Here is a 26,387-nt window from a genome sequence, read left to right as displayed (position 1 = left end):
AAAGAAAAAAAAAAAAAAAATGAAATCCCACTATGATTTTGAAAAGAGCAAAGGTTTAAGCAGCTGTGTTCTAGACTGCTTCCAGCAGCTTTTTAGTCATATCTAGACAGAAAGATTCAGACTTGAAGGGTCCAAAGCTACTACCAGCTCATAGACAGATTTGCAAGTAATTTAAGAAAGGCAGCCTAGTTTTAAAGTGGCATTTCATCACTTCTTACAAGAAGGGCAATTTGCTCCCTTATATTAAACTAGCCAGTATGAAACAACCAGCCCCTGGAAAGACCAAGTTTTTCAGTACACTGCCACTTGCCTGCTCCTGCAAAAAGGATTGTGCCATGCCAACAAACTGGCTCTGGTTTTCCTCATCCTGTATACACAGTTGACTCTGCATGACAACTGAACTGCCAGCTCTTCTGATAAAGACATCTGCCTTAAGTAACTAATTAACATCTCCAAGTAATACATAGAAGGCTGAAGGGGATTCTAGTGGGGCCATTTTGCTTTGGACATATCATGCTCAGGGAAGCATCACCAGCAGGACTCACTGAGGATCACTAAGCAGGTCCAACGATTTGCCCCAGATGCCAGCCTTCCAAGCTTCGAAAGGCACTGTGATCCCCATGGGGAATGACCACAACCTCTGTACGGTGCCACCGGAGATGTTTCTAGACACTAAGAGGCAGTTCCTCGAGGACTGCAGACCTCAGATGCCTTGTTAACACTACAGCAATTAGCATACAGGCTATAAGTCATAGTGATTTCAAGAATACACCAAATATCCACACAGAAATTTGAGAGTCAGTATACCACTGTTTGCCAGAGCAATTAACTTACACAGTCATTAGAAATTCCCATCATGGTCCCAGTCATACAATTGCTTCAAAATGGAGTGGGTCAGGGGAAAATATTTAAGCTCTTCCCTTTTGGCCTTAGAGTATTTTCATATCCTGCTGCCACACACTGCAAGTTAGCTTTACATAAAATATTTAGATGACAAGGCCTGACTTTTTTTTTTTTTAAGAGGAATAAAAAAAACCCAAAAAAAAGAACCAAAAAAACACAGGAAGACTCCAGAGACCTTGCTGAACCAAGATAAGACACTGTCCTGTCAGAGGAAGTTAATGCAGGATGAACATTACAGTATTGTACAAAACAACTTACTAGCAGCCTGCCCCTCCAACTTCTGTGCTTTGGTTATTTCAGAATCAGACAATTATATCAATGCTAACTTTCTGATAAAAATTCTAGGCATGTTAATTCCTACCACACAATGTGTACTTTATGTAAAATACAAGTAGCATACAGATGGAATGATAACAAGAGCAAATTAACACTTACCAAGTAAACAGGACTTCATCCAACATTCCTTCCCTGACAACAAGACTACAAAAGCAGCAGATGCCTCAAGTTTAGGCAAAATAATTCCTTAATTCACAGCCTCCTCATACTGATCAAGAGAGATTAGAGACTGGACCCCACTCCAAGACCAATTCCATAATCACTGATGGCTGTTTAAAGTCCTAACAATAAATGCCCTAACCATCAGTCATGGGAAATGGCACTTCATGCCCTATTTGCTGAAACCAATTGTTCGCCCTACAAGACGTTGATTAATGTTTTGACCATTACCTGACCATACTGGTGCTTTGTAAACAAACATGATCTATTTTTTTAATTTCATATTGTGAAATAAACAGAACACACTAGAACACTTCCACAGGGCAAGACATTTTTTTAAAACTATTCATCCATGGATGCGCAACTACAGTATAAACATGCTCACAAATGGTTTATTGCATGCCAGAACAATGAGAAAATCCTTTAAAGTTTAAAAATATTTTGCATGGTCTGTGCATTAGTATGATGAGCTATAGCACAGAACACCTAGATCAAAGGATATTTTTAGTCTCAAATGAAATCTCTCTACTACAGAACATCTTTGGACAGATTTTTCTCGTTTTAAGTTTCTGAAAACCTCGACATTTCAGATGCTCTGAAGGCTTGCAGCACAAGTCTAGCTTGTACTTCAAGCCATTCAGATAAAACAAGGAAGCACCTGGATTCAAGCAGTATTCCAAAAATATAACTCCACTTCTAATGACATGAATGAATTCCCAAGTGAGCAGTGGTTCACGGACTACCGAAATTTCATTGGGAATCCCAACACCACATTATAAACAAGCTGGTAACTCCACTCTCTCTTTAAGAAATGCAAAGTGGGAAGACATGTAAAGGTTGCCAAGCTCCTAGGTCTAAGCTACTTTAACACAGTTCCAGATATCGAGTGTCAACGTCCATCCAGAAAACATTTCATATTAATTTGGAAAAAGACACTGGTGTTTGGTGGAGGCAAGTTTAGTATGTTTTGTCTCTCCATTGCTGCTGCAAAGAGTGGAAGTAAAGGCAAAATAAAATACAAGAGGCTGCTCTGTATTGTAGGAAGTCATTCAGTAGATGGGAAAAAGAATCCAGAGATAATCCCACCCAAGCCAGGGCATATATTCCCCTCACCCTTCTCACCTCTCTACCCCCACGTAACACCAGTTTTCTATGATCCCTTATGATCTTATTTCTTTTCTTTTTAATACACACAAAACAAAAATCAGTCTGCACCTGAAGGAAGAGGACTGGCACATGGAGCAGATGCTAAACAGTGTACTGCTTCCAAATCTTTGTGTCTGCACTAACTCTAAGTAAATTCACCTAAGAAAGCTTAAATACAACTCCACTAGCCACTCTGCAGCAAGCACTCAAGTATGCAGTGGGTCAAGACCATAGTGGGGAGCTTACTTTAAGAGTTACTGGCCACTGTGGGAGGGGCATTCAAAACTATTAAATAATTACATGAGACAAAATCCCTATCAAGGGCTACTAAATACAGTAACTTAGGAGTATCCACCAACCTATTAAGTCCTTAAACCTCAAATGGCCAAAACCAGGGAAAACACCAAAATGTTTCTGCCAACTTATCCTTACTTCTGAACATTTACCAGAGGCCCTCAGTAAAGACAAGATGCTGTGAAAGAACAGTCACTGGGCATCACTCACGATGGTTGTTTTCAACAAAAACCTTTATTTCTTGGAAAAAAACCAAAGTTTCTGAAAAGGCAAGCTTTAACACTGCACTGCATTGGAAAGATAATCCAGTACACCTATAAGGGAAGGCACCAGATCAGACTCATTTAGCTTCCCTGCCAGTTCTGCAAGCCAGAGAAACCCAAAACACTCAACCTATTCCAGAAAAGATCACCCCTTAGGGATCAGATAACAAGTTTAATATTTTCTCAAACCATTACCTAAAATGCAGAGGTAATACGTATTTATTACTCTCTTTAAAGGCATATGAGGAAGTTATTTCTTCCCCAGATGGAAAGTGGCAAATACCTTGACAAGAAAAAAAACAACCCAAAGAACTCAACTTGGTGCCTCCTCTGTTGGAGCACAGAATAACTGAAAAAGCAAGAAGGTCTCAATTAACCAAACAGAAAGTAGTCATCATTTCCTCCTTTCCTAACTTCCATCTCAAACTGGAGAAGGTCCCAAGCCCCCACACCAAGTCAAGTCACAGGATGTGCATCCAGAGTATCTGCAGACTTCTTCGATGCAGTGTAACTCGGGTACCACAAGCCTACACTCTGCATAGGGAGCTCCCTGCCAAACAAGCTTCAGATGCTTAACTAGCAATTTGCTATCAGTGATCACTTGTGGACCACGTGTCCCACACTGTGGTCTCTGACCCTGCCTACACAACAAACCCAAAACAGTCTCAATACAAGAAAGCTTTTTTTTTTTCTTTAACATTACTGATATGCTTCAGCATTACCTTCCCCCCACCCCCCCGAAAGATCAATTCCATGTTTTAGTTCTGATAACAGGCACCAACAAAAGCAACTACTGTGCTGCTGACCCATACTCTTCATATGTTGGTTTATCTGAAAGGGAATAGTAAAGCTCTGAAAACAGGTATGTAGATAATGCAAGCTAAACAGTAGTTTCAAAAAACTTTTCAAAAAAGTTTCAAACAGTAGTCTTAAAAAATTGTTCATCCAGCAGAAATACAGTGAAGCTTTCTATTTAACATGACTTAACATATGGGGCTTTACAACATAATTTCCCTGAAATCCCAGACACAGCCTGGAAGCAGGAAAAGAGACAGTAAAGGGTAAAGACTTTAAGAACAGAACCTAGGTCTCCAAAACTCTACTTAAGTCTTCATCTTTTACTGATGCGATCAAAGATACTTTGGTCTGCTCTCAACTCTGCAGACGATGGTAAGTTGGTAGCGAGCCATACGGTTCCCTAAATTCATTTCCATCATGTCAGAAGAGTTTATGCACACTCGTTCCTGACTGCCCTCAAGTTTAACAGACACAGTAAAGAGCTAAACCAGGATACAGTTAGAGTTTCAAATATGTAGGTTGTTCTAGCTTTTGTTTCTTCCTTATTACATCATATATTCAGGAAAAATCCAGTCTGTGGCAGACTGCAGCCAGTTACAACTTAAACTCGCTGTGTATCAGCTGTAACCTAACATCACACGCACTCTTAGCCAAAGCAAAAGCCAGACAAAGGCATTTGCCCTGCTCTACATTTATGTGTTCTCCAGAATTCTGAGAGTACATTGTAAATTAACTACAGCAAACACAACAAACCAATAACCATGTTCTGCCACAGTTCAGGAAGCACGTGGAAATCACGCAACACCCAAAGCTGCTGTACCTGTAGGGATTACCTTACTCTCCTTACTTCTTCTTTCTTAACCCCAGCCACGTGCAGCTCCAGGCTAACATCTCCCAGCAGCTGAAGATGCTACTTGGCTGGGGGTGTTGTTTCAGTAGCAGGGACTGGCACGGCTGGACAGGAGACCCAAGCTCCCCCAGCCCAGGAGCGCTGGGACACCCACAGCAGGGGGGTGGGCAGGGGGCCCTGTAGGGATGGGTGTCCTGCCCCCCTCGCCAGGCAGCTCCCCCAGGGGCACCAGGGCAGTGTCCCACTCGCGGCTCAGAGCTGGATGTAGTATGATGCACCTGCCCATGAACCACAGATTCATGGAATTGGTAGGGTTGGAAGGGACCTTAAGGATCATCCAGTTCCAGCCCCACCTGCCACAAGCAGGGACACCTCCCACCAGGCCAGGCAGCTCAAGGCCCATCCAACCTGGCCTTGAACACCTCCAGGGATGGGGCAGACACAGCTTCTCTGGGCAACCTGTGCCAGTGCCTCACCACCCTCATGGTGAAGAAATTCCTCCTTATGTTTAGCCTAAATCCGCTCCTCTCCAGTTTATATCCATTCCCCCTTGCCCTGTCACACTACAGCCCTTTGTGAACAGTCCCTCCCCAGCTTTCTTGTAGCAACTTCATATACTGGAAGATCGCTATAAGGTTTCCTCAGAGCCTCCTCTTCTCCAGCCTGAACAGCCCCAACTCTCTCAGCCTGCCCTCACATAGGAGGTGTTCCAGCCCTCTGATCATCTTTGTAGCCTCCTCTGGACCTATTCCAACAGGTCGGTATCCTTCATACGCTGAGGATTCCAGAACTGGACACAGCACTCCAGGTGGGGTCTCACAAGGGAGGAACAGAGGGACAGAATCCCCTCCCTCGCCCCGCTGGCCACACTTCTTATGATACAGCCCAGGTCACGGTTTGCCTCCTGGGCTGTGAGTGCGCACTGCCGGCTCGTGTGGAGCTTCTCCTCGAGCAGCCCCCAAGGGCCCCACAGCCGGGGCGCCGCGGCCCGAAGAGCCTCCGCTCGCCCGCAAGGACCGAGGGCGGGGGCGGCCCTGGCGCGGCCCGGGACAAATAAGGAAGCGCCCGCGCTCTCCCCGCCGCCGCCGGTACCTACAGAGCCCGGGCACGTCCAGCATGTTGGAGATGCCGCGGTCGCACATGTCCACCTCGGGCTGGTTCTTCTCCCGGCTCTCCTCCACGATCTTCTTCAGAGACTTGGACATGGTCTGCGCGGGGCACAAACGGGCACCGTGAGGCGGGGGAGCGGCGCGGGGACGGCTCCTCTTCCCCTTCCCCTTCTTTTCCCTTTCCCTTTCCCCGCCTCGCGCAGCCCCGAACGGGATGCTGGCCGCCCGGGGTCCTGCGGGGCCCCTCACCGCTCGGCGCCGCAGCGGGACTCAGGGCGGCGGGCGGGCGGCTCCCGGCGGATGCACGCGCCCGCCCCGTCACCTCCCCCACGCGCAAGCGCGCTGGGGCCCTTCCCCAAGCAGCGGCCCCCGCCCCCGCCCTAGAGGCTCCGCCCCCTTTCGGAGATCCCGCCCACTCGCTATGGAAGCTCCGCCCCATCCAGAAGCTCCGCCCAACCTAGAGCCCCCACCCTTTTCAGAGCCTCCGCCCCCATCGTGGGCTCCACCCACTCCACCGTCTCTCCCGCACCCGCCCAGAGGCTCCGCCCACCTCCTCAGAGGCTCCGCCCACGGCACCGGAGGCTCCGCCTACCCACAGGTTCCACACACCCAGAGGCCCCGCCCACGTCGGGGGCGCCGAGCCAATCAAGGGGCAGCCCCTCGGAGGGGCAAGGGCCGCGGAGCCGCGAGCCGGGGCTGGGCTCGGGCCGGGCTGTTCCCTGGCAAGGGGCGACTGACTGCGTGACTGCAGAAAGACTGGGGTTCATTGAATCGCTGTTTTCCATTTTGTTAAGGATAAATAGAGAGTTATGTTAAGAGTCTAACCAGAACCGGTGTTGGGAAAGTAATCGTTGTGGTGATTATAAGAATACTGTTCAATGATTAATAGCTTTTGCCAAGTACCTGGAGGGCTACAGGAAAGCTGGGGAGGGGCTGTTCACAAGGGCCTGTAGAGATAGGGTGAGGGGGAACAGGTATAAACTGGAGAGGGGCAGATTTAGCCTAGACATAAGGAGGAATTTCTTCCCCATGCAGGTGATGAGGCACTGGCACCCTGGTGTTGCCCAGGGAAGCTGTGTCTGCCCCATCCCTGGAGGTGTTCAAGGCCAGGCTGGATGGGGCTTGGGCAGCCTGATCTGGTGGGAGGTGTCCCTGCCCACCGCAGGGGTGTTGGTACTGGATGATCTTTAAGGTTCCTTCCAATCCAGACTAGTCAATGATTCTATGTTCTATGATTCCATGGCTGGTTCACAGCCCAGTCCAGCTGTGTCAACGGGTTGTGCAAAAAACATCAAACCTAGACTAGGCATTAGATTTCCATCATCTTCCAACAGTCCTGGAAGACTGGGGAAGTCCCACTGGACTGGAGGCTGGCTGATGTTGTGCCCATCTACAAAAAGGGCCGCAGGGAGGACCCAGGAAACTACAGGCCTGTCAGTCTGACCTCAGTGCCAGGGAAAGTCATGGAGCAGGTGATCTTGAGTGCTATCATGAAGCACATGCAAGAGAACCAGGTGATCAGGCCCAGTCAACATGGGTTCACAAAAGGCAGGTCTTGCCAGACTAACCTGATCGCCTTCTATGACAAAGTGACTCGGCTGCTGGACGAGGGAAAGGCTGTGGATGTGGTCTTCCTGGACTTCAGCAAAGCCTTTGACACAGTTTCTCACAGCATTCTGCTTGAGAAACTGTCAGCCTCTGGCCTGGACAGGCGCACACTCTCCTGGGTGGAAAACTGGTTGGCTGGCCGGGCCCAGAGTGTGGTGGTAAATGGTGTGAAATCCAGCTGGAGGCCAGTGACAAGTGGGGTTCCCCAGGGCTCAGTGCTGGGTCCAGCCCTGTTCAATGTCTTTATCAATGACCTGGATGAAGGCATCGAGTGCACCCTTAGCAAGTTTGCGGACGACACTAAGCTGGGTGGAAGTGTGGATCTGCTGGAGGGTCGGGAGGCTCTGCAAAGGGATCTGAACAGGCTGGACCGCTGGGCAGAGTCCAATGGCATGAGGTTTAACAAGGCCAAATGCCGGGTCCTGCACTTGGGGCACAACAACCCTATGCAGTGCTACAGACTAGGGGAAGAGTGGCTAGAAAGCTGCCTGGAGGAGAGGGACCTGGGGGTGTTGGTTGACAGCGACTGAACATGAGCCAGCAGTGTGCCCAGGTGGCCAAGAAGGCCAATGGCATCTTGGCTTGTATCAGAAACGGCGTGACCAGCAGGTCCAGGGAGGTTATTCTCCCTCTGTACTCGGCACTGGTGAGACCGCTCCTCAAATACTGTGTTCAGTTCTGGGCCCCTCACCATAAGAAGGATGTTGAGGCTCTGGAACGAGTCCAGAGAAGAGCAAGGAAGCTGGTGAAGGGGCTGGAGAACAGGCCTTATGAGGAACGGCTGAGAGAGCTGGGGTTGTTTAGCCTGGAGAAGAGGAGGCTGAGGGGTGACCTCATTGCTCTCTACAACTACCTGAAAGGACATTGTAGAGAGGAGGGTGCTGGCCTATTCTTCCAAGTGACAGGGGACAGGACAAGAGGGAATGGCCTCAAGCTCTGCCAGGGGAGGTTTAGGCTAGAAGTTAGGAAAAAATTCTTTACAGAAAGGGTCATTGGGCACTGGAACAGGCTGCCCAGGGAGGTGGTTGAGTCACCTTCCCTGGAGGTGTTTAAGGCACGGGTAGATGAGGTGCTGAGGGATATGGTTTAGTGTTTGATGGGAACGGTTGGACTCGATGACCTGGTGGGTCTCTTCCAACCTGGTTATTCTGTGATTCTGTGATTCTGTGATTTAATGATAATTAATGAGTAAAAGGATAAACTACTTCGAGTATAGGCATAGATTAAATAGAAATATAAGTTAGTGGAACTGCTTGAGGTTTTCTTTAAAGTTTTAAAGAATAAATGGAAAGAAGATAAGCGTGATCCCCAGAGGAACATGAATTATCACTTTTGAGGGAGAATGGAAATGAGACGGCAGAGATGAATTATCATGGTGGAACTGAGAGTGAATTCAAAGAAGAACAACCGAGAACTGACAGCTCATGGAAAAACACCATGTAAAAACACCAAGAACTTTTTGAAGAAGAAAAAAATAAATACCTATTGTATAATGTATATAAATATCTGATGATTTTGTGTGGGCTTTGCCACTCATTGAGGTGATGGCCCAACTGTGAGTTGTTAATAAAGCAAGCCTGAAGTTCCCCACAGTATAGTGAAAAATCCTTTAACATTTTCTTCAGGTATCTGGATTTTCTAGTCAGCTGTAGTCACAAAATTAGTCACAAGGCTGGGCCCAGGTTCTGAGCACTTTTAACTGACTTTATCACTGTGATGTTGGAGTTAAGGTCTTGCTGATTAGAATGTATTTATGCTTTTAACATCTTTGGCAGGAGTTAAGAAGCTCCTACTTAATGTCATTACACAGATACGGAAGCTAGGAACAATTAATGACTAAATGCCCCAAGGCCAGGTCACCCACTGAGAACCACAGCCCTGAATTTTGCGTATGTGTTCCCTGTGCACTGCATGGAGTTGCTTAGAAGCCTGCAAATAATATCAACACAAACCAAGATCATGAATGGGAAGGTGCCAAACCAGCAAATGGGAAACACTGCTGGAGGTGTAACTTTAGCTTTTGCATATTTAGGAGTATAAGGATGTAATTCTGGGTTGCAGGACTATAGCATGTTTATCCCTAAATGGTGTTTACTACCTTGAGTTTTTTTCTGAAGTTACAGGCTGCTTTTGAGTCTTTTTGACAAAACACGACTGGAAGAACTTCCCCTTCTCTAGATTGTTCAGCAGAACATGTGGTCAGTTAGCTGTACGAGACAATGATATATAGTTCCTTTTTGTCTGCAAGAACATGAATCCAGATCACTTTCCTGACTTAGAAAATGCCCTGATTGCCATCAGTGATTTGTTCCAAAGACCCGGATGCTGACATGTCCACAGTTCTTATTTCATGGTTTCATTTAGTAGCAAAGGCTTATGCAGACCCTTTGCCTATAACACGTGGTCCTAAATTGCCTTTTTCAACAAACCAATAAAGTACATGTTACTGTGACAAGGCACTCACTAAACGGTGCCTTCATGGCTAATGAGAAACTGATCTGATGTTTCACTGCCCCATGTATGCAGTGATCAAAACAATAATGTATTACATTGCATGTGTCCTGGATGCCCACGTTCTACCCCTACCACAGATTTAATTACTCTCAACTTAATAAACATACTGTTCCTTTTTGTCAGGATTGAGATTTGTTTTACAATCCACCTAATTTCATTATCCTCTACTTGTATAAACAATTCATCCGTCACTCACACCTCCTATGCGATCTATTTTGGTTCCTGCTTTAGCAAATCCTTCATCTGAGTAAATGTGCTAATCAATACCCTCATCAGGTCTGTGCCGGATTTGACAAAGAGAAGTTGCTGTCTAGCTGCCTTTTTAAAGCTTCTCAGCTCCTCGCAAGGCACTAAATATAAATTGGATGAGAGAGCATGGGAGAGTAAGTACACATGCCACACTGTCCAAGGGTCAGGTCGTTTCCCCACCTTAAAAATGATTTTCAAGTTGTTCCGTTTAGTAGTCATACTCATGCAGACTGAATTCCTGCAGAGGGCCTATGCCACTGCAGTAAGCCCCTCTCCCCTCACTTATCCCCTACCACCTCTTCCCAGTACATCAAGTTCTTCTGTAATCCCTTCGATTTTGAATGTTCTCAGAGCTTTCTATGTCCCCAGCCAGAGAGCTGGTCAGTCTGTGCCCAGGGGCTGGCCACTGGAGCCCTCGCTGCATGCATGATGGCTGGGCTCGATACAGGTCTTCATGATTAAAGTACTCATTGTACTACCCAGCTACTTACTTTTTGCTTATGAAACAACTATAAGATATCTTTGATATATATCAGATTTGTTCTAAATTTGTCACTTGACTTCAAGGTTTGTAGATCAAATGCCTGAACTCTGCAGAGGCTGGCATATGCCTTCTGTCCATGGGACAACAGGCAGTGACTGGTGACTAAGATTTAATATATGGCTAGGATTATATGGCAGATCTGCATCTGCTGTGTGGTGGTAAGAGGAGGGAGAAGTTGCTCCCTGCGCTAGTTCTCCCAAGCCTGCTCCAGCCAGCAGCAAGCATTGGACGTGCCTCCCTCTGGCTCCTCTCACTGTGCTGGGGAGGAACAAGAGGACAAGCAGCTCTGGACATGCTATTGCCCTAGGTAATTCTTCTAGCCAAGGAAATGTTTTTTTCCTCTCCAACAAATGCTATCATAAGGATCAAAATCAGGGTTAGTGTATCATCAAACCAATACCACAGCTATGTGCACCTGCAAAGAGTTGTATACTGCTAGGCACTGCTGCTAAAAATTTATCCATCAACATTCAGTAATCATGTGATAACTAGCACACAATATTTATTTTGCTGATCTTTGCCTTATAAAAGGCAACTTCTGAAATTTGGCCTCTATTTTTATTATCAGCTTCTAAATATTTTAAACATTTATTTGTTACTAATCCTGTACTGTTGCTGTTAAGAAGAGTAGTCAGTGCTATGAGGTTTTGTTACATTTTGTTTTAAACAGGATTGCAGAATAAGTGTGTGGTTTTAGTTTGACAGCTGACAAAAAAATTACACTAACTGCGTTAATTCTGATGCTGAGGACACTTATCTTGAGTCACTATAGGAAACTGAGACACTTCCTCCTGCTTTATGAGCCAAGTGAAAATAGGTTTTCGGCCAAAACTGCTTTGTAAATTTAACTAAAATTATATAATATTTTAAACTGACCAGCACCACAATTTCTAGCATTTTAGCTGTATATGTTCTCTCTGTTGCTTCAAATAGCTATAAGCCAAATGATCTCTTTCTGGTATTACTTCTCATTTATTGTTTGCAAAGGATAGCCCCGCCACATGGGTAGGGCAATTAAAAAATACTGTAATGGACCTTTTAGTGATTATTCTTCAAATATTAGTCTTTGGAGTGCTCACTTTATATATAATTATCCCATAAAACATACCTTTATGTAAGAATAAACATACAGAGTAACATGCAGAAGACGATTTACAGGTACGTTAAAAACATGCAGGCTCTAGGAAGTGAAAACATGCACATTCTTAACCCGTGCTTTGTCACTGATGGGGGGAGGTTTGTAGTTATGCAGGTATTATAATATGGGCACGCAGCATTCACAACTACAACGTTATCTATAAAACAGACAGCAATGTGCACAGGCATAAAAGCAAAGATATTCATGCCAGTATTGTAATATGAAGCTATAAATCTTATTAAACACAGATTTTGTCCTTTGAACTGTAGATTGCAAAAAACCACACAGATATTTCATGGAATAATTATTTTTAAATCATCTGTTTAGTTGTTCCTGTTTGCTTTAGCTTCACATTCATTTAAAAACAAGCATTTTAAAACACTCCTTACCTTCCAAGAAAGAAACATGGCTTAGCACTAGCTCTCTCCTCTAAGTATCTCCACTTTAATACTTCTGCAGTGGTATTTCTGTTGTGGTTCCTCATGTAAAAAGTTAGAGGACAGCAGTGGGTTACTTTGTTCCTGTTTTTTTTTAAAGAATGGGTTTGATAATTTACTCTAATTTTAGACTTTGACTATTTTTGGCAAGAGTCGGTTGGGCTAGATCAATTGAACCTTGTACCAGCAGCTTCATTCAACAGTCCTTGTAAGCACAAATTCTCTGCTGGACTTTCTTTTTTTTTTTTCTGAAGAAACGTTTTACTCATTTGTAAATAAAATTAGGCACAGGTATGGAATATTTGTAACATTTATAGATGCACCAAGCAGTAGTTATTGTTAAAGTAGAAAAGAAAAATATTACAAATTTCTCTACCTCCCATTCACAGTGCTCTTTAGTCTTCTGCAGAAGTTCAATGATTCCATAAAATGTGTTTGACATTGTGACAGAAAGTCATGGCAAGAGCAAGTATTTATCATATCAAAAAATTACTGAAAACATTTAAGCTACTTTAAAGCAAAACATGCTTTTTCCATTAGTGAAATGTATCCTTTTGAAGCACAGATCTCAGCAAACTCATTGGTTTAACTGCAGTTCCCCTCTAGAGCTTAAGGCCAAAGGTTGTGCTGCCAGCATTGCCTCATGCTCATCACAGGCCACCAGGTCACAACTCCATACTATTCACTAAGCTGGCAGCGGACCAGCCTGCACACGGTGAGCCTGAGGGACAGGGATGTCTTCGGGGAAGTCAGCTTTGTGTCTAGAAACTGTGTGTTGTGTCACTGATACCAGTATCAAAAAGCCACTGATTAACTTCATCCATTAAAACTACGTACATGTTTCTGTCGTTCGCCAGTTTATGCTCTGCCCTACTCCTGGCAAGCCAAGGTTTAACCTCAGAACAGATTGTCCATCAGGGCATGATCCACTTTTAACAAGAGAAATGAATATACTGCAGAGCAATGCCTGCAGCAGCAGGGAGATGTGCTTCCCTTTCACCAGTGGCTTCCAGATGAATTCTTCTCCAGGGTGGTAAAATGCAGAAAATGGCAATGTTCTTGCCAAGCCAATTCTCACCTAAAATCCTCTGCTTCCATGACTTGCCACCTAGCAGCCAGAGGGAGCAGCCAGACCTTGTGGGAATTCTCTGCCCAGCACCAACTGCAGCAAATCTGCAGACATTCATAGGATGGTCAAAACTACAACAGCTGTTCACAAAGCCCTGTGATGCAGCCATCCACAAGGAAGAAATAAGCTTGTTCCTGATCTCTGCAGGCAAACAGTCAAAGTCATGCTTGATTGTACTTGCAGTGTCTTTCTTACACTCTGCTACATTTAGAGCTCATTTTGTAGCTTTATCTCCAGGTAATTCTGATGACTTTGTTTTCTTTTCCCTTTATGCGTTTTTTAATAAGATCTATGGACAAAGATTGTGTCATTCCTTGATTGCTGATATGAAGTCAGTTTGGCGTAAACTCTGAGCAAAAGTTTTCTGGGCCAGTAATCTGAAAATGTTTAATTTGACTATGTGGTCTTTTGTGTCTTCCCTTATTAGAAGAGCTTTCTGTTCTGCCAGCAGCTCAGTAGGACATAGATGTCTCCTAGTTTGATCCATATACAGATATTGCTCCTTTTCCATGTTATACTTTAGCATGTTAGCAGTAGTATCACCTGTCCACAGGCTAGGTTTTTCTTGGTGCTTGGGCAAGTCTAAAATGCTGGATCACATATAGTTCTGTTGGTGAGTATGAATCCAGGGGTTTCTCTCCTTCTAACTTATTATCAGACTATTTTGAGTTGTATTGTGTAGCTTGCTATCTACCTTTTTGCCCTTTTTTGTCTGTTTTGTGTTTTCTTTTAACCCAGACGGCTTCTCAGCTGCTATAAAGTTTTGTATGTTTGTGGAATAATGGCTTCAATAAATGCCCAAGTACTTGTTCACCTGGGTTCTTATACCTAATGCACAGTATTACAGAAAGTTCTTCAGCAAAGGTATCTGTGTAAATGGTAGCAGGACAGGGGCCATTTTTTAGCAGTACCTGATTTTATTGTAGCTGGAATAAAATTTTAGGTAATTTTAGGTCCCTGGGACAAAACCACATAACTTTGTAGCTTAGCTCTGCTTACCAACTTCATGTTGAAGATTCTGTGCTTATGATTTATCCTGGTTTATTTGCATCCTATAGCATTAAATGGAAACCTTTTTTTTAGCATATTTACTTAGAGCATTTAAAATCATGTAGAATAAAATAAAAAATATGTTTAAAAAAAACTAGCAATCCCTCATTTTCACAGTTTGGTAGACAACAGTTTATTTTTATTACAATGAGAGATCATGTTTTTTGACAGAACTCTGAATTCATTACAGCTACACTTACCATAAGTTTTAAAAAGCCTTACTTCAGCTGCAGTCATCATAACCAGATTTCAAACTTATTTTATGATCTAATGTCTCTTCAATACAGTGAGGAACAGTAATATATTCCTCCTTATCAATGTTCTAGCTTGTCCATCTTAACTGGAATCCTGATGGTAATGTTGCATATTCAGCATGAAATTTTACATAGACTTGATGAGATGTAGCAGTAAATGAGCCGATGTTTGTATCCTAAAAGTAAAGACAGGAAAAATTAAATGCGTTCTAGAACACCAAGATCCTTTGGAAAAGCCAAACAAAGTTAAAACTGAGGCACAAATCAGTTCATAGTTTGGAGGGGAACTCAAGTACGTGCTAGGTACTGCTTTTGCATTTCTCCTTCAGGCAAGTATTTAAATTACAAATACAACTAAATATAGAGCAAAATAGTTTAACGATGCCTCCCACTAGATGTCACTGTAAGGTCTGCGTTGGAAGGTGCCACACAAGCCTTATGCCTTCACTGCCACACATCTCTATGGAATTCATGCCAGAGCTGGAGAAACAGTCTGAAATTATTAACAGTAAAGATACATTTTAACTACTTATGGGGTCACAGACAATGGGGAATACATACCATCCCACAATATGGTCCGACTTGGGGATAGCTGGCATCTGGCCCTTTGTAAAGGATCAGGTAGTTGCTGCTGCAATCCCCTGGGTCATCGATGCTGATGAAATCAAAGTTCACTGTCACAATTCGTCCCTTGGGCACAGTAATGACCCATTCGCAGTCAGTGTGGTTGGGATAAGTTGCAGGGTAGCCAGGACTAGCAAATGAGCCAGCACTGCCATATAATGTTCCTCCACATCCTGGAAACAGACACTGTTAATTAGCTGAAAAGGATTAGTTTCACAAGGTACTACATGGTGTAGTACATTAGTACAGTATTAGTAGCAATCCTGAAAAACATAGAGATGCTGGGTGCTGGAAAAATAAATGTGGGTAACAATGTTATCCCGGTAAGAGACAAAACCGATGGTCTAACTTCAGCAGCCTGAGAATAATATGCAATGAACATTTGATCATCACTGAATATTAAAATTCAAACCCCGCAAACTTCTTTGAAACTGGAACCAGTCTTTAGTCTGTGTCTCATTCGGTTCAGTCCCCAGTACTCAACTAAAGACAAATTTTCATCTCTTCTTTGGAACGAAAAGTAGTGAATCCTCATCTGACAGAAAAACAGAGACAACGACTCAGAGAAAATAGTCATATTAAGTAAAGTAAGGGCTCTTTATACCAAAAATCAATCTTCCACAGTGGGCAGCATCAGATGCCTTGGGAGTAATGCAAGTTTATTGAGTAAGACTAAGTATGTGTGAATCATGCCCTAGATTACTCTTAGAGTCTCCAAGAATTTTCAGCTCACAGCTCCCAGAAATGACTGCTTTATATTTAATGGTCTTTATCAGATGCTTTCCATAAACTTGTCCAGGCAACCCTTGAATCCATGTAAATTTGTGGCACCTACCACTTCCTGGCTTTATCTGAAGGCCTCTAGTTTTTCTATGGGAAAAGCCAATGAACAGCTGATCACTGTTTACTATCCAATATTACTCAATTTTATAAATCTCAGTAGTTTCTTAACTGGATTCAAGAGTCTCAGCATACGTCATAGGGAAGCTATTTTTTATGTTGAGTCCTTTTGCCTGATCTTTTTCTAGTTATAGAGGGTTCTTTATAAGCGGAGGAGATCAAAACTGTGCATGTCATTCAGTTTGTGTGTAAACTATGGATTCATGGTCCAGTGGCTGTCTGTTTGTTCTCTCTTCCTTTCCCAGTAACCCCTAGCACTGTACTAGCCTAGTTGACTATTCGTAAGCAGTGAATTCTCCTTTTTTTTCATGGCACTATTTTACCTACACGATCTTGTTGCTGAATGCCAAAAGTCAACACAGAGACCATGTTTTTGTAAGTAAAGTTAGGTTTATCTTTTTTTCCCCCCACGTTCTTCATCAACACTTTCCTACACTGACCTTTACCTGCCTTTTTGTCACCAAGCCACTCAATACTGTAAGGTTATTCTGCAGCGCTTTTCAGCTAGCTGTGAACTTTCCTGCCTCCTGTAGCTTACTGTTGTGAACAAACTATTACCTACCTATTCACAGCCACTTTGTAAGACATTTATGAATTTGTCTAATGTACAGTCGCTACACAGCATTATAGTTAGGTTATTTTCTTGGGGCAAATTTCAGTCCTTCTCAAGTTTAGCAGTGCCTAGATCCTAGAGCACATCACAACCAGACTAATAATGGAGTACACCGAGTCATCACCACCACCAGCACCACTCTGTGAATCCCAAGACAGTTGTTCCATATATTTTCCGACCTCTCAGTGAAGGAGGTAGATCTTCATCTTAAGTGGACTACATGCTCTGAGTTTGCTAAGTTAACACTAGAGAGAAAGAGAACTGCCGTAGTCACATAGAACGTATCTTGTGTCACTGTTCTTCAGGAACAACGACCTCTCTGCAGTGGCTGAACAGGGTGGACCGTGGGTACTTGGGAGGTCTTAAGTTCTCATGAGGCAGGGCCCAAACTGAACAGTCTGAATTCCGCATTTCTGTATTTTCCCTCTGTGTACAATTGCTGAGTGGAAATACTTAATCATGACAGCCTTACCATCTGGTGATGAAGTCCAAGTAATTTCATATCCATCATGAGCCACTGAAAAATCACTCTTGAAACGAAGGTAGACAATGTGATTTTGTGGGAAGATGGGGCTGGGCACAGTGTGTCCACAGAACTTGCCAAGTAGTGGTGATTGCCCATCACTCCCATTTCTAACCTTCAAGGGACACAAAAAATAGTGTCAACATTAAATCCCTATGCCAGTTATACACCAGTGCAATTATGCAGTGATACAAGCACAACACAAACTTTGTACTGACTTGCATGCATACTGCAATTATCATTTTAATACTGTTATTTTACCTACTATATAGTCTAATATAGAAGGAAAAAGAGACTATTAACCAGTCTGTCTGAGTTTTGTGAGTAATTGCACAGAATAAGCATCATCAGAAAAAGGTAGCTAAATTTTATGGTGTGGTTCATCTACTGAGTGAAAAAAATTACTTGACTAATAGCTAAGAAGTGCTTTCAAGTCCATTTTTTTACTTTTCAGAAAAAATGTTAATATTCCACGTGCAAAGATTAATTCTTTACCCTACAGACCACTCTTTTCTCTGGGCACATTAAGAGACAGATCTTATTACACATAGCTCAGATTTAATCAAGGTTTCTTTCTGAGCTCAAATAATGCTGGTGCTCAGATACATTTCTTGAGATAGTAAGAAGGATATGAAAGGTGAACTAAATAATGATTCTGCCACAGACATCTGATTTTGTTATCTGACCAGTGAATAGGGAAACCTTCAACAAGCTTGAAAGGATAGAGTTAGGGTTGTGTAGGAAGATATGCTCTTTATTGACACAAAGTACCTCTGCAAGTATCCTACACTTGTTACTAAAGCTCCTGTTTTTTTTAAAGAAAAAATGCTTTTTTAGGGAAAAAAAAAAAAGAAAAATATCAAGCAGGTGGAATCTGTTCCTGGAATGAAAGCACACAGGTTTATGGCTTTCTCCTCATGCACAGATGTTAATATTAGACGAAAACTATCCTGGTTTGCTCTGTTGACTGGGTAACATCAATGAGAGCTAGGTAACAATGAGTTAGCTGATAATGAACCTATATATTCACTGGGTTTGCATTTACTATACTGTGTATTATTTAATCTCTTACTATAACAACTGAGTACCTTCCACTATAAAACTGTAACAACATGTTAGTCCTTAATGTCAGTTCAGCTCAGTCTTGATTCAAGCTTACTGATATCTTTTGAATTCAGCAGGTTTTGACACGGGCCCACAAGATATGTGTACGTGTTTGATACCTCTAAGAAATCATGTGAACACTGGATGCTGTCCTCCAAACTGAAAGCATGGAAAAAGAGAGAAATGGTGTGATTCAGGGGAGCTCGTAGAATGATGGAACAGTCCATGTTATTGGGGTGCAGACCAGGCCAGCCAGGGCTCTTCAGGTAACCAAAAGGCTGGTTATACTCTCTGCTGCAACCTTGAGACAGAAAACCAGAAACGTGTAAGCATTTTGGATCTCTGTATTGCTTCCACTGAATGACAACAACAAAGAAAATGTTAGGGAGATTTTTTTAGACTTTTCTTCAAGCTTACCTGCAGCTTGATAGGTGAATCTGACTCCATTATTAATCATATATTCATCTGATTTGAAAGTCACAATGGCAGTGCGATCATAAGAATAAAATTCAGGGATTGGAAAAGTTTCAGTGCCACAGAATCTATGGATTGATCCTTGGCTATGCTGAAATTCAATACATGTCACAAGTTACTTCTACTTAATCATATAATTCAGTTTCTACTTACTGAACTTGAAGTGAATAGATCTTTCAGTACTTTCTATACCAACCATGCAATCACATTGTAAAGTGCTCATGGAAATCACTTAATAACATCTCAACATTTTATGTTCAATTGTTATGAAAAACAAATCAACACAATAGGTATTTTCATGCCAAAATAAGAAACAATGCAAGAAGTTTTATGATAATATAGTACAAAGGACATAAACAGGTTTTTTTCATGGTGCTTTCTATAAACACTCTTCTTGGTATGAATACGTATTTTTATTATGGTTCTTGGGTGGGAGGAGGAACAATTAGTTTATGAAAACTTGCTGTTGGGCAGTATATTCTGGCTGTTAAGTTTGGCAGCTCTGTTATTTGGTGCAACTATGAAAAATTTCCTAACACTTACAGGACTAATTCAACCTGTGTGTAGTGTGCTTCCATGAAGTCTATGTACCAGTTAACACACCTTAAGTGGGGCACAGTGCATAATGCTTTGGGTGTGTCCCTCACACAGAATCATCAACTAGTCTATTACCAAATAGTGAGTTTCTCTGCTCTTTACAAAGAGTGAGGAGAGATGAATGTGAATGGGGAATGATATCAAGTGCAATTTTCTTACAGTTGGTGAGTCCTGGAGCTCTAGGTAGTTTTGAGAGCAGTCCTGGGTGGAATGGAGGTGGAAGGCCTCTACCACTATCCTGACTTGGTGCTGCAGAGGGGCATCAATGACCCAAGTGCAGAGAGTAAATGGTGGATATTCATTCGGGAAGTTAGGAGATGTTGCAGTCAGAGATGTAGAAGTTGCATTATATATTCCTCCACACAGTCCTGTGTAAAATAGTAATAAATGCATCATAGAGTGAAAACCTTCCCAACAGGGGTAAAATATTTATTGAGCAAAACTACACTGGATAATCTACTTTTGTATTTACCTGTGACTCTCTGGAAGGAAAAAAGTAAAACACATGATAATGCTGTGTCAATGTATGATGTAAAACTCAAATAAATGCTTGTTCCCTATGATGTCAGAGTACTTGTTAATGGTGTATGATACAGAGTTCCTGCTTTGTACTCCAGACTGACAGCCATCCCACAGGCAGCCAAGAGTGGATATGAATTGCACTGGGGTTTAGCAGTGCTGCTTTTGGGTTGCTTGTAAATGCTCCATAGAGCTGCACTAAGGCCTGGATTTGCACCTTCCTGGACCTGATATCTAGAATGAATTTTGATGATTTATTATTTAAATATCTATTTCCAGAGAAGAATCACAACAATACAAATGAATACATATATATGTGTACTTACGATCCACTGTGGCGTAGGTTGCATTGAAACCCTCCCTTTCCACAAAACTGTCTGTGGCAAATCTCACAGTCAGGGAATTACGGCTAGAAAGAAAAGGAGCTGGAATTGTAGATCCACAGAATGAGCCAACTAAATTGGCATTTTCATTATCTCCATCATAAAGCTGAAAGAAGAAAAGCATATCAGCTATTAATAGTTTAGGCACAACAAACAAATAAATAGAAATATGATTCTCTGACCCCTCCTGACATTAAAATTTCTGTTACTTGAAAGCACAGTAAGTGTTCTTGGGCTTCAGCAGGATGTTCTTGATGACTATAACTATTTACTGTCATATTAACTAGTTCTGCTGGACAGTGTAAATCTCATTATTGAACATTCTGGTCTCATCTCGGCAAATCTATCAACAATTTTAATTTGGCATTCTGTTTTCATTTTTATATGTGATCTCAAAGTGATTCTCAATGAGAAAGGTTGATTTTATTCATCAAAATGTAGAATTAATTCCTTGTTTCATTGAGTGCCTCTAATGGATCTATAACACTCCTTGTTGGGTCTTGTTTAGAAGCATTCTGCTATCTATATTTTATATGCCCCTATTCAAGAAAATAGCTTTCACAGGTGAGCATTTAACATCAAGACTTTTACACAAATGTTATAAATTTAAGTATTTTCAGGCAATTTTTTCTGATAATGAATCTGCATATTTACTTTCAAAGTGCTTGGATTTTGTTTTGTTTCTATTCTGTGAAAGAAATACTCATTTATATAGGCAGCCTTAAAAACAAAAGCATGTCCCCATAGCAATGTTAAAACTCTTGCTGGTTTCCAAAAAAGCAGGATGTCACCTGGAGTAGTAATGTAACCCATCAAAAAAAACATTGTAATTATGTTAAACAATTTAATTTCATAGTAAGACCATTTTCTATTAATTAAGTTTTAGCCTCATGGAGAGGATAGCAGATTGTATTTGATATTTTCTTGTTAAAACACACAGCTATCTTACTTTGACATAATCATATCGACAAGTCCAAGCAGACTGTGCTTCAAGCCTGAATGAAGTGAAGGTGAGATTGATCAGTTTGTTTACAGGTGCAGTTATGATCCATATGCAGTCCAGATTTTTCTCATATCTTCCAGTCACGTTGGAGATTGGAGAGCCAAAGCTATAAGCTGAATTTGTCAAGTAACCACCACAGCCATTCTGTGGTCCTGTTGAAGAAGTAGAAACTTTTTAAAAGCAATTCTTGCTATTTATTTAATCAGCAACTTTTTTATGTTGAGCCAGCAGATTTTTTTCTGTGCTACAGAATTTTACTGTCCTGTTTCACAGGGACTATCTGAATGATTAAAAGGATTTCAACACAAACAGCATTAGATCGATACAAATCACAATTAGACTTGGTAGAATGAATTAAGAAAGTCTCACGTGTTCCATTAAATATAAAATCAGTATCCACTTACACAATGTAGCAATAGATTTTTTTAAATGGACTGTAAGAAGACAGAAGACAGAAATTAAATAGAATGGTGGTTAGAAGGCCTTTTAATGCAATTCGTCCCTTCTAATACGAATAGTTGGACAGTAGGGGGCACTGGTATGTTGACTTTGAAAATCTTGTTTAAAATTAAGCTTATTTTTGGCAAAAGGATCTTGTTCTGGGGGCACTGAACTTGGCAGCCTGACATTGGGATCCAGACTCATATTCAGGGATCTAGCTAAAAGGGGAGCTTCTGGAAGCATTTTGCATGTTGGGAACTCACAACCTCTCTGGAAAGCAGGCTACTTTCCATTTGGATCCCACATACAGAACTCAGTTGCACTTACTCACTGAGAAAATTTAAACTCTAAAATGTTTTCAGTCACATTGCAAGAAATTACTTTTGGAGAAAAGCAGTTATCAAAAGATCAGAATTTACTGCATTTATTTGTAACCTAATTTATTGCATCTAATTACAAACAAGCAAAAAAATACAGGCTATCTGAAGGGTTATTTTTTTCACTTCTTCTTCTTTTTTTTTTTTTTTGATAGCCAGATTTCCAGAGGTTGGACTGGGCTAGTAAATCTAATCAATTTATTCTGCCTTTCTCAGTCTTTATGGGGTTTCATGGCCACTCACTTAACTCAAGAATTCAAATAAAGCAGAGTTCATACTTTGCTTTTGAGTCTGAGAGTTTTTGCAAACTGCACAGAGTAAAGCAGTAGCTGCAAGCAAATCCTTTTAGGGGAATTAGATAATGAAAGAAGCTACAGCTGTGGCTAAGCAACATGAGCAGAGTTTCAGAATTTCATCTGCACATGTAAAATATTCCTGTCTGGCTGACAGACAGTGACTTAAGCTTGACATACTGATATATTTCCAGTCCTATAAAAAAAGGCACAGTATTTGAGCTACAGTATTGCAAAAGATCATTCTGGTGAAAAATCAGCATCTAAGTATCAGGATTGCTTCAGTAACCTGGGGTTGGAGACAGCCCTGTCTTGCAAGACTGTAATGGTTAAACCAGAGTGACTAAGGCTAAATGTCATCCTGCTTTACTAACCAAAGCCGGAAAAACTCCACCCTAAAAAGAAGTTTGCTCAAAACCAAAATCTTAAGAATAAGCGATTTAAGCTTTTACTATAATTAAAATTGAACAGAAGAAACTTATTACACAGTGAAAAAGTCAGGATTTAATAGTCTAGTCCAGTTTTGTGGGCTGTTAATGAAGTCAGAAACTTGGAAAAGTGTTAGCATTCATTCCAGTAACACTGCAGAAGCTGAAAACAATAATGGGGGAACTGCAAGCAATAAATTGTGTTCTTATAAATTGTCTAGGAAGGAGGAAAATGTCAGACAGGAGGGTGCGTGGGGCCCAAGAGTGCAGTCTTGGTATATTTTTCTCTGGGTTCACCCTTCTGTGTGATTTATTCTGTCCCCCTGAAATAACTCATTGGAGCCGCTTCCTGCTCAGAATTTTGGACACCATCTACTTGACTAAACATTAAACATATAGTCATTAAACAGAGACCATCCAGCCTAGCGATATTGAGTCTGTCATGATACATGGGTCAGACACCTTACAAAGCTCCCCTTCACCCTTTCCAGGGTTAGAGTTGCAGAAACGTTGGTCAGGATATTGCAACAGGAATCAGAGGATTGCCACAGAGTGATGCAATGGGAAAGTTCTTAGTTCTGTTGGATTGTCCTTTTCTTAGGATATCAAATGTCTGGACCTTCGCTATAGTGCAGTTCACTGCTAGCTATGCAGCTATAAAGACAGCTCAGATGCCAAAAAAATACAGATGTGGGTAACCTGTGTGTGTACAGCACATAAAATGGACTTGACAGAGAGAGAACCAAGCCAAATCCACATTATCATAAAACTAATTCTGTTATAGCCAGCAGTAAAATCTAAGAGGAGATAAATAACTAGAGCTATGATTTACAGTTAATAAAGATGAGGTTTCATCATTGGTTTTAACAATGCTTAGCCTACTCAGCCAAGGTTGAGTCAAATGCTCACAGGACAGTAAGTTATAAACTAGCAGCTAGACTGGGAGCCAACCAGATAGCAAGTAGCCCTGCAACAAGCCAAATAAAGAGCAGCCCTTGTCTTGGTGTTTTTCATAACAAATCAACTTTACACCTGAATGCAGCCACTAAAAGTTACAGAATAGGGAAGCTGTGTAGATCTAGGAAACACCCACAAGTAAATGAAGAACCAGCTGCTTAACGGGGGGAACTCAGGCTCAGAGAAACACTATCATACTGCATTTAAACCAGATGCAACTCACTGTTTTAAAGGTCAGCACTGCTTCTGAATAGAAGGCCGAATAGTAGCCATCCAGCCTGCTAGTGATCATTGGTGGAATGATATTTATCATTGGTTAATACAGCCATAAAAAATTGTAGATAAAATTTAGGCAAAATGCAGGACTAAGAAGTCTTAATTTGTAGAATAGCCTCCCAGATATTAAAAGCTAAACTTAATGAAAACAATGAGAAATTGTTATAGAACAGGTTACGTGTGGGCAGATGGATCGACTACTTGGCTTACTGTTGTTTCAGTCTCTGGTTTCTTATTTAAAATAAAAATCATATGGTCATCACAAATCAGATTTCAGTCTCGTCCTCCTTTTAAACAGCTTGCCAATGAACACAAGTTATGAGAAGAACTAGGGCACACACTGTCGTCACTAATTGCTTTTGGTGGGAAGCATTAATGAAACTAAAAGGCTGAAGGACCATTCAGGAAAGGAGGAATTGAAGGTTCCCTATGGCAAATAAATATAATTATAGCAGAGAAGAAGCACATGTTTCTCTGTAAAGAATTCCATCCTCTACATACAGAATGAAAATGAAGATGAATCTTCACAGCTGCCTGCCTTTGAAGCACAGCCAGGAGTAAGGTTGATTTATAAAGGTATAGATGCTATGAAAGGAAGCCTACTGAATAGTATTCAATCTATCAGAGGCAGCTAAAGCAATGATATTTCAAAACACAACAAACAAATTCTGTTGCCCATCTCTTCTTGCTAAATGAGCACCACAAACAGCTGCTAGAAGGCAGAAAAGTTCAAAGTACTGTTCTACTTCTGCATGGACAGCAATGAAAGTCATCTCCTGGATTCCTGAATCACAGTTGGTCTCACCTAGAAGCATCCCTGGGAAATCCAGGCTTCTCTCTGATCTGAACTAAAAATCAGAATAAGTGAAGATTAACTCTGCCAAGACTGATGCTTCTTTCCTGACAGATCTTATTTCCAGTGCAGAGGAGCGGATGGACTAATTATGGCTGTAATAATTAGCTTATAGCTTGTTTGGATTATGGCTTCAAACAGTAAGTCTCAGAAGGACAGAGGGCTGGAGGGAGGAATGGTGCTGCCATAGTTTGTCTTACGGCTGATACCAAAGGCTGGTAAACCTTCAGAAGCTGAGCTGTAGAGGTCAGTTCCCATGTTTGGCAATCACTGTACAGACATCGTGACATTGCGTAGCAGCCGGACCCTGGCAGCAGTGCCCGCCACAACCACAGTGCCCGCAACATTTGAGAAGACTTCTGAAAGCACAGGACTTTTTAGATCTCAGCCTAGCCTTTACTGAGAAAGGGTTTTTAACTGGTTTGATGCCCTGGTAATGGTTCCGGCAGTAAAGCCCCAGACTGCTGCTTTAGCAGGATTTCACAAGTGCAGTCAAACAAAGTTCCTCTTCTTAAGTTTTTAGTCTATTGGCTGATACCAAATATAACAATCCAGACATGCTCTGTGCCAAGCCTGCCCTGGTTCTGTAATATATGTTCTGTCTTATCCTTGATGCTTGCCTGAGAGACCAGAGGCAGACATGCAGTCTGGCTTCATCCTAATACTTTCTAATACTCCATTAGCGTATTCTTTGGTATCACAGCCACTCAGGCCTTTGTGACTCTCTCTTGCAATATGAGTCAGAAATGTCTCCTCACACTTTGTACATTTGCACTGGAGTACAGATTTTCAGGTGAAACAGTCGTTGACTTCAGTGAAGCTCAGACAATTCATGCCAGCAGTCTGCCCACAATTATGTGAAGTGCCTTTAACCTGAATATCCCATTAGCTTTTAACTGTTTAGTCACCTACAAAGTGATATTTAATTGATGTTTCTGAAAATTGTTTTCCACCTCATTTTTTCAGATCCATCAGGGATTTCTTATCTAAAAGTCTACCTCTTTTCTTGTCTGCCCCATCTGAGTATGCAAACCACTTCTATTAATTTTGCTTTGGGAGAAGAAATGTCATAGGCATTTAATAACTGACATTTCTGAAAGGCATTTGTAGACTACACAGTTATATTCTTTTCAGAGATACTGAAGGGATGCATTTCAACACTGCAAGTGCTTTCTAAATTTACTCATATTTCAAGCTGATGAATATTTTTATATTTGAGCCACAAAATAAATTTAGAAACA

The 26,387-nt window shown here is 41.8% G+C and overlaps 2 protein-coding genes across 3 annotated transcripts in view; both read right to left on the bottom strand.

The window, feature by feature from the left end:
* RSU1 (Ras suppressor protein 1) overlaps nucleotides 1-12,325 on the bottom strand; it is a 116,951-nt gene extending 104,626 nt beyond the window's left edge. Inside the window, exons 1-2 of one of the 2 annotated variants that reach the window (XM_069859566.1) lie at nucleotides 12,301-12,325; nucleotides 5,846-5,957 (exon numbers count right to left, since the gene is read on the bottom strand). In XM_069859566.1, the coding sequence (XP_069715667.1) occupies nucleotides 5,846-5,957; nucleotides 12,301-12,318 (130 nt within the window). In that variant the 5' untranslated portion in view covers nucleotides 12,319-12,325. Of the gene's footprint in view, nucleotides 1-5,845; nucleotides 5,958-6,107; nucleotides 6,133-12,300 lie in introns of those variants that run through there. The other variant, XM_069859567.1, reaches the window with a different exon arrangement.
* A 2,226-nt stretch (nucleotides 12,326-14,551) lies between these two features.
* The window catches only part of CUBN (cubilin), a 140,709-nt gene continuing 128,873 nt past the window's right edge, over nucleotides 14,552-26,387 (bottom strand). Inside the window, exons 60-67 of the mRNA XM_069859559.1 lie at nucleotides 21,468-21,673; nucleotides 20,462-20,624; nucleotides 19,776-19,984; nucleotides 18,963-19,110; nucleotides 18,665-18,846; nucleotides 17,391-17,556; nucleotides 15,343-15,578; nucleotides 14,552-14,957 (exon numbers count right to left, since the gene is read on the bottom strand). Of these exons, the coding sequence (XP_069715660.1) occupies nucleotides 14,850-14,957; nucleotides 15,343-15,578; nucleotides 17,391-17,556; nucleotides 18,665-18,846; nucleotides 18,963-19,110; nucleotides 19,776-19,984; nucleotides 20,462-20,624; nucleotides 21,468-21,673 (1,418 nt within the window). The 3' untranslated portion in view covers nucleotides 14,552-14,849. The remainder of the gene's footprint in view (nucleotides 14,958-15,342; nucleotides 15,579-17,390; nucleotides 17,557-18,664; nucleotides 18,847-18,962; nucleotides 19,111-19,775; nucleotides 19,985-20,461; nucleotides 20,625-21,467; nucleotides 21,674-26,387) is intronic.

This window comes from Phaenicophaeus curvirostris, chromosome 6 (genome assembly GCF_032191515.1).
Source record: "Phaenicophaeus curvirostris isolate KB17595 chromosome 6, BPBGC_Pcur_1.0, whole genome shotgun sequence".
In the NCBI taxonomy this organism is placed as follows: domain Eukaryota; kingdom Metazoa; phylum Chordata; class Aves; order Cuculiformes; family Cuculidae; genus Phaenicophaeus; species Phaenicophaeus curvirostris.
This window is presented reverse-complemented; position numbering and strand designations above follow the sequence as displayed.